Below are 8,294 nucleotides of genomic sequence, written 5' to 3' on the forward strand. Positions count from 1 at the left end.
ATATATATATATAGTATGACGAACTTTCTTCATCCCGTTAACGTGACCAAGACATGGGAGGGAAGAAATAAATCTTTCTTGTGTTGTGTACACATTGCACGACCGCTGCAGGCTTCCAGATTAATGGAGTGGTGCTGGAAGGATTTGTTGCGGGGGAAAAAAAAAAATAAAAAAATAAAAACACGTCTTGGAGTATTTTAGGTCGCAGACATGAAACAGAATAAACGATTTAGGGGATAAAGCAAGTCTTCACCTTGAACCCCAGAGCCATATTTACAGTGTCAACTGCAGGATTTACGTGACGCAGCAAAGAGACACAACTGCAAACAACACACGCTCCACTGTGGAGTAATTTTGTGCCGATATGTTGCGCCACCACGTTATTGTCGATGCGGTTGTATGTTGGAGTACAAAAACTTGAGAGTGCCAGATGTGAAGGCACAAAGTACACAGATTATTTATTTGTTTGTTTGTTTTTATTCGAAGTTGAAAGCTCACTTACCCAATCTCTGCAGACCAAACTGCCCAAAGCCTTTACCACGGACAAATCCTTGGTACACAAAGGAGTTGGCTGAAGAGATGTAGGACACCTACCGAGGGAGAAGGCAAAGGAAGACAGAAACATCCAATCACATCCAAGTGCCGCAAAAAAAAAAAAAAAAAAATGTGCACCATCAAAGTGTCAGCTGCCGGTGCAGGCGGAAGATGAAACATGTCGAAAAGGGGGGGTGGTATGTAACAGAAAGTTGTATAGCAACACTCGGCCTTGATTCAATTCACTGCGTGATAAGAGGAACTTTGCGAATCATGAAACACGGCATCTGATACTTCATGCTTGATCATGATTCAATAAACATTTTAACTGAAAAAAAAAATTCGAGGTGGGCCCTCCATCTGCCCCGAGCGTGTGTGTTGGGTTGACTGAACTTGACCCCGAATGTGTGCTTACGTGTCCATCGAGAGCCCAGTTGTCGATTTTGAACTTGTTGACAAATATCTCCACAGGGCCTCGGATCTGGTGAACCTGAAGCAGCAGCTGGGCTTCATCTCTTCTATATGTACCTGGAAGGATAGCCGAGACGAAAATGGATTGCAGAAGAATCGACGCTCATTTCATCCTTGAAAGAGTCAGAGAGATGCGGAATGCACATTTCACAGCACCAAGCATTCGCCTAGGACAGTTAAAACGAAAGAGGGCGGGGGGGGTCAGAATTCCATGCCGCAGATTGGACATTAATGAACAGATAATGCGTGCGAAATATTGCACAGTCAGCATTAACAGCACCCTGCCAATATTTCCCAGCAACACTTGAGCTCTTCAATAACGGCACCAATTTCAAATGCATGATTTTGTGTGTCGTGACAATATCAGGTCGCGAGAAGTGATGAGACCTTGCTTTTTGCTCATGCAAAAATTTGCATTTTAACGTTCACAGCTGCATAGTAAGTATGCCACGGGGAAAATGTAAAATGATTTCTGTTCCGCGACTGCAGCGATAATCTAGATCACGGGGGGAGTGTAGGGGCTGCAATGATTTCTTGCTCTTTGTCTTCACGTGAAATAATCCGATCCGTCTGTTAAGATACATTCCGGCGAGGGGAGTCAACGAGTTCTAATTCAACGCGAAAGCCAAGTTGATTTCTGGAGTACCAACCAGCGAGTTTGAGCTCCACGCCGCTGTGGTCAAGTAGTGTTCCATTCACCCGGTTGCTAAAAGACTCAAAGGCAGTGATGCTGAGCATAGCTGGCTGCTTCTTCCCCAAATACTCATAGGATCCCCTCCAGAGTGAATTCTTTGCAAATACGCCAGCAGGTACTGAAACATGGACGGAGGGGGGGGGAAGAAGTGGAACAGTTATTTTTTTTCATGTCCCGGGATGGGATGTCCAGCTATTCAAAGATATGATCAGATTGCGACTTTACACACAGTTAGATGGAGGGAGGAAATAATGTGTTTGCTCCAGAAAAAAAAAAAAAAAAACAAAAGAAAATGACTTATCTTAAAAGCCAGAACACGTCTTACCAGGTAATTTGGAAGGAGGCTCCTGCACCGTTCCGACGGGGCTCTTACCACTCGGACGGTTATCAGCTGGGGAGCGTAACAACATAATATCAAGTGAATGAGATGTTTTTGTAAGCAGGGCATGCGCGCACGTGCCAGGATAATCCGACTTTGAACGCATAAACTCACAAAAGAGACCAAATTAACGAACCCCAGCGGCGCATTCAGTGATCAACCAAAGCCTGCGACTGGACCCGACTAAAGCCTCCAAGTCGAGGCCCTGCCGACCTACGGCACCTTTAGTCACATAGTTTTGCGGCTCCGGGAGACACTTCAATAAAAAAGTCAACATAAGCCCTCGCACTGTCAAACAGGGAGGGCGTGAAAACATACTAAGACAGGTATAGCGACGGTAGTTTATGAGCAATAATACTGAAAAATAATAATAATGAAAACCGAAATGGTGAATTAGAGTTTAATGCTCTCTCTCAAAAATTCAGTCCTCTGTAGTCGTTGCACGTTTGGTATAATGCATTTAAGAACAACTCTCTAATTTCACGTCACAGGGTCTTTAATTGGAAGTAGCAATCATCCAGACAGGATTATTCCAACCAAGTGTCAATGGCTCTTATTTTTACTCGAATGCATTTAGGCAAACACTTAGACAGTCAATTTGTCCGTGAGAACTTGTTAACACTGCCTCGCTACTTATGTATAAAAGATACTCCTGCGAGGCAAATCAATGGTAAACATTGTACTTATCAGGTTATGTCCTCTCGTTAATGTTGCTAAGCTTGCTTTATGTGCGCGTGTGTGCAGAATTTAATTGTGTGATGGATGGACCTTCCACCCGTGGCATGTGTCTGACTTTAAGCGGCTGTTAACTGAGGTATTTATCAACATTAGGCGAATCTGCTGTTTCCACCTCGAACACTGCCTCCGTCGAAAACGGTTCGACGCGCGGTATGTATCTGTGACGGGTCGTGCGGTGTGTTTCTATCACTTTGGTTGCAAGTTAAGAGCGCAGGTGATGAAAGCTTTGCACATTTAAATTGAAATGAGAAATGTTCCCTAATCATCAGATTATTTCTACCTGCACAGAGAGGCGGCTTTCCAGTCCAGCTCCCATCGGACTTGCAGGTCCTGTGCTCTGATCCTCCGGCCAAGTAAAATCCGGGCTGGCACGTATAGATCAGTGTGTAGCCAAGGGATGGCAGTTCAATGGCCCGCACGTCCGATTGGGCTGGCAGCTCCGGCTGGCTGCAGTGGTGAGCTGCAGACATAAAACGGGGACGGGGTTGGGCGAACGACGGAGATAAGGCATTTGAGGCAGCCAGGAAGAAGCGAGTGAGGTCCTCAGAAGTGAGAGGCATGAATGCGAATGAACTGATGATTTTTCGAATGTGCTTACCGATGCACTCCGGCTGAAATCCACTCCAAGTGAGGTTGGGCAGACATGTGCGAGAAATGGATCCCTGCAGTAGGTAACCTTTTCTGCAGCTGAAGAACACCGTGCTGCTGATCTGGAAGCCACGCGCAAGGATGTGAAAACACCATCGACATTAATCCCTCGCTATCACACGGTTCATCTTTCACGGCTTGGCTGTTTCACACATTTTTTTTCGAGCTGTTTTATTTTTTCTTTTTTACATTGCATTGTGTTCTGAATCCTGCTGGGCTAATGTCAACGGTCGCCGCGCCTCATCCCTGTACATTTTGTACAGACACTATGTCCGTGTCTTATGTATATGATACCTGGTAGCCTTGACTGTTGTTCTGATTCCCGAAGAGGGGGGTACCTGGCTCCGTGCAGGTGGTGTGAGTGGGATCTGTAACAAATATAAAGTTGGCCTGATTTCATATTCATATGAGCAATCAAGTGTTTCTTCAGAACTGAGCAGAATCGTCAGTCCTTTTGGGCGATGCTGTCTGCTGTGTTTGATTGCTCACGGAGTTTGCAATCTTGTTTTAATGGAACAGCTCAAGTGCCATTTATTTATTTATTTATTTTTTTAATTGGGTCATTTTGTATGAAACAACCTTAAAAAAAAGGGTAATTTTGCGCACAAGAACCCCCAAAATTTAAAGTTGGCTCAAATAGACCGAAATTGTTTTGTTTTTTGACCCAGCTGTTTATAGCTGTTGGGCTTCTACATAGAAGTACGCTTACTCTTAACACAGTCACATCCTCCGTTATTATTAGAGTGTGCAACTATATACATTGTTATTTTCACATCCCCTTTCAAAAAGATTTTTTTTTTTCCCAATTGAGTTGGACTGGTTATAAGTTACAAAATGGTGGAGAAAGTTTTGAAATTTATCTTGGTGGAAGGATTGCTATCAGGCTCCTGCAGAGCTTGCTGATGAGCCGATCGTTAGAATCCGGTCGGTGCGTTGGAGGAGGGAATACATCGACCACACGCAGGATAGGGAATTTCAAGGACTGGAGCTTGACACCTGCGCTCAAGGCTAAACTGAGCTGAAAACAACTGTCCCTACCTAAAATGTCAACCTACCTATACAAGAGGGCTGCGTTCCGCTCCAGGTGCCATCATATTGGCAATACCTCCTGGTAGAGCCCACCAGGATAAGAGGGGGGAAGCATGAAAAGGAGACCGAGGAAAGGTAGGTAAAACCTCGGTCTTCCCTCCTCCCTTGGGCAGGCAAGCCTGGGTCTCCACAGAACACAGCTGCAAAAACACCCAAACGACCGAATGAGACACCAAAGCGTCTTGGGATTTAAATGAATATACTTTCCCCAAAGGGAGTGCATCGTGCCACTTACGGAAGCACTGCGGTTTCTCTCCACTCCAATTGCCACTGCCCTGGCAAGTTAACACGGTGGGCAATGACAGCTGGTAACCTTGGTTACAGGAGTAGCTGATGCTGGAGCCCCAGTTAAAGTCTGTACCAACGACCTGACCGTTAGGAATGATTGGCGGAGGACCGCAGACAATTGCTGTAAGTGGAAGAAACGGATTCGATGAACTGATGTTTTATATATAATAGACTCTACACTCGTTCCCATTGACTACGTCAACATTGGGTGAGGCGTCCGTACCTTTGCACAAAGGCTTGGTGCCGTTCCAGGTGCGAGCCTTGGTGCAGATGAGGGTGGAGGCGCGGTGAGCATCCATGGTGAAACCGGGAGAACACTGGAAACTAACGGTATGATTGTAGGTAAAATCATTCCCCAACCTCACTCCGTTCGCTGGAACTCCAGGGTCACCACAGTTGATGACTGTACGGATGCACAAAAAAATTCCATCAAGAAACAATTACATACATGGCAAAACACAAAATTATAGATTTACTCATGGTATAAGGGCACTTCATTACCGGAGCACTCGGGCATGTTGCCGGTCCAGGTGCCATTGATGGTACAATGTCGGGTGAGCAAGCCAGTCGAGTAGAAGCCGTCCCTGCAGGCGTAAGTGATTGATCTGGAAAAGGTCAGGCCGTCGTGGATCAGGATCTGGGCGTTTCGTGGGGTTCCAGGGTTTCCACAGGATATGACTAAGAGCAGAAAAGACGGGAGACATACGTTAGTTTCAGGTTCTTATCGAAGATCCGAACCCTAACCCGAGTTTAATTACACCGCTAGGTTGAAATCAGTCGACTGCCATATGCGACATTATTCAAAATTTAATCCACAAATGTGAATTGCAAGTGGACTTTATTAGAAAATGGGACGTGTGTCCTGAACTTTGACTATCAGACACGAACGGAGGTTCTTGGCATCACAGACACCAGCTTGCGTCAGACAGCCAGGGCCCCGAGGGTCCCGGTCCTCCATAATGACCAGATGTGGTCTGGCCTTTGAAGCTGGTGCCATGTAATGACAGGTGGGTGACGCCCGGCTCACATGTGCACACCGAAAAGGGACTGAGCCAGCGGGAGGCACGGTAGAGCGGTGGTGGCAGAAGGTGGGATGTGTTTGTTGTCGAAAGAGAAAATAGTGCATGTCAAGGAAGCGAAATAGAGCCCTAACCCAAGTTTGAAGCCCTGCCTCATAACCCTTGCTTTAAACCATTCTTTGAAACCAACAAATTGCTTATTACCAAGACAGGCACTGACCTGTTTTCTAAACTGGAGTTCAACATTTTTCATGATCATGCAACGTAATCAGAGAGGAAATACGACTTCTATTTTGCATACGGAATTCAGTGAATCCAATTTTCAACTTGGATAATCCCAACTGTCAGATGCTGTGCTCATTAATGACGACTTCTCCATCGGACACGTTCATTTAATTTGACGCCACTCTGTCGTGCAGAAGCTGCAATTCAAGCCCCCCCCCCCCCCGCCCCCCATCAGTGTCCTCCAGCTATTCGTTTCAAATCCCGAGGCATTTCCTAGCCGGTTGGGCTGTGTAATCCCTCGATCGCCTTTTGGGTCTGCCCCTTGCTCTCAAATCAGTTATGTGTCCAGAATATCTTGGCAGCGCATGCAGGAATGCATCCAGAGCAGATTGGTTATCGACCTCCAGTGTCTGCTTTGGGTGCAAAAAGCAAGTTTTGCTCCATGCTCACAGTAACACCTTTTTTTTTTTTCTTTTAAGTGATATTAGCATTCCAAATGAACTTTTAGGTTCAGCACACAGGCCGCTCGCGTCAACAACCGGTCAGATATGTCGCCTGTAATGAACTGCAATCCTAATGCTAACTCCAGACCTGGCTTTGACAAACAACCAATGAGTCTTTCGTGTTGCCATTGAAGAGACAGTCAATTGAAAATCTGTATTTCATACCATGGCACTCAGGTTGGGTTCCCAGCCAAGTGCCGTTAGTCAGGCAAGTACGTTCTGGAGAACCTTTCAGCGTGTAACCCGGCTCACAGCTGAAGCGCACCGTGCTGCCCGCAGTGAATTCATCCCCCAAGCGGATGCCATGCACAGGAACACCCGGATCCCCACAAAGCCCTGCCGATTCACCTAGGAAAGCAGAAAACAGAACAAAAAACAAACCTGAAGCAAGGATGAAAAAGTGAAAAACCTCTGCAGAATTGTTTGTTATGATGGATATTTTGCTAGTCGAGAATAACATAATGCGAGCACTGGATCAAAGCCACAAGCCCTCCTTGTAAATAATCCATCAAACCAAAAGTGGACTTCTCCGCTGCCTCCATTAGCCATGCTTCCGAAATGAATTCGGCTTCAATACTGTCATTTGTTTAACATGCGGGCAACAACTTTGTGTCCCATTCATGTACATTCATGTAAAACGACTATCGATTTAGGAACACGGCCTATTGCTCCCGCATCCTGATTTCACAACGCTCAGATTTTGTGCTGTCTGAATGGCGCCACAAACATTACACAAATCTTCATAGCACTGTTGCATTTATTGCTTGCTTCGGGAAAAAGAGAAAGCATAAGGTTGCTCGTGTGGGTTCTTTGTGACGTAAACGCGTCAGCATGCAAAATCAATACCGCTCTGTACCCGTGTATTATAAGTCATCTTGACTGGACTTTATGGTTTCATCTATGTTGGCGTGTTGACATTTGTGGATTTCAAATTGTTCTTCAACGTGAGAGTTTACAAGTAAATGACATCAAGGAAAGTGCAGGAGCCAACATCTTTATGGAGCTTCATAAACAGGGCAAGATCTAGCTTTCCCGCTTGCTCCGGCTAATATGAGTGGAATAAAGCGGTTTTATGAGGGCCGCTCTTTTTGCCCTTGAGGCCTACCCCTAAAATTCCATATTTGGCGGCCAAGTACTGAAATGAAATATGTAGGGGTGAGCGACGACTCATATGGTATCAGTATCGGGACAATAGAGCCTTATGTCAAGGTATCGGACGACTCATGGTATCAGTATCGGGACAATAGAGCCTTATGTCAAGGTATCGGTTATTCGTCGCGATATCTGCCACCGATACTTGAAAGCAAAAAAATAATAATCTGACAGCAAGTCGCCAGTAGGGTCCGCTACACTACGGCCATTTCACACATCACATGCCTCAAAAAGACAGAAACGTCTCTGTTCAAACATATCTGTCAATGTGTGAATTGAAATGATATGCTCCATAAGAAATAGTGGTATCGGTACTTGGTATCTGTGAGTACCCAAGGGCAAATTCTCATACTCGTATCGGTCTAAAAAAAAAAAACATCCATGGAATGTTGTTATTTCTTGGCATTGAAGCTAACAATTTTAAGTTTGGACACTTTTGGTTCCAAAGTTGCTCCAGCAGAGTCGTCGGTACCAGAGCAATGTGGTGGTGAGCCGCTCCATTGCGCATCCAGCTGGCACATGCGCGTTGTGTTGCCGATGACGCTACACCGGGC

The 8,294-nt window shown here is 45.6% G+C and overlaps 1 protein-coding gene across 1 annotated transcript in view; it reads right to left on the reverse strand.

Annotated features, from left to right (window-relative positions):
- Positions 1-8,294, reverse strand: part of csmd2 (CUB and Sushi multiple domains 2) — a 117,952-nt gene that overhangs the window by 2,734 nt on the left and 106,924 nt on the right. Inside the window, exons 57-69 of the mRNA XM_019875580.1 lie at positions 8,213-8,283; positions 6,754-6,936; positions 5,343-5,519; positions 5,065-5,244; positions 4,789-4,962; positions 4,520-4,693; positions 3,759-3,832; positions 3,415-3,526; positions 3,097-3,276; positions 2,025-2,090; positions 1,656-1,817; positions 950-1,062; positions 503-590 (exon numbers count right to left, since the gene is read on the reverse strand). Coding sequence (XP_019731139.1) covers positions 503-590; positions 950-1,062; positions 1,656-1,817; positions 2,025-2,090; positions 3,097-3,276; positions 3,415-3,526; positions 3,759-3,832; positions 4,520-4,693; positions 4,789-4,962; positions 5,065-5,244; positions 5,343-5,519; positions 6,754-6,936; positions 8,213-8,283 — 1,754 coding nt within the window. The remainder of the gene's footprint in view (positions 1-502; positions 591-949; positions 1,063-1,655; positions 1,818-2,024; positions 2,091-3,096; positions 3,277-3,414; positions 3,527-3,758; positions 3,833-4,519; positions 4,694-4,788; positions 4,963-5,064; positions 5,245-5,342; positions 5,520-6,753; positions 6,937-8,212; positions 8,284-8,294) is intronic.

Source organism: Hippocampus comes, unplaced genomic scaffold (assembly GCF_001891065.2).
Source record: "Hippocampus comes isolate QL1 unplaced genomic scaffold, H_comes_QL1_v1.1 scaffold12, whole genome shotgun sequence".
Taxonomy (NCBI): domain Eukaryota; kingdom Metazoa; phylum Chordata; class Actinopteri; order Syngnathiformes; family Syngnathidae; genus Hippocampus; species Hippocampus comes.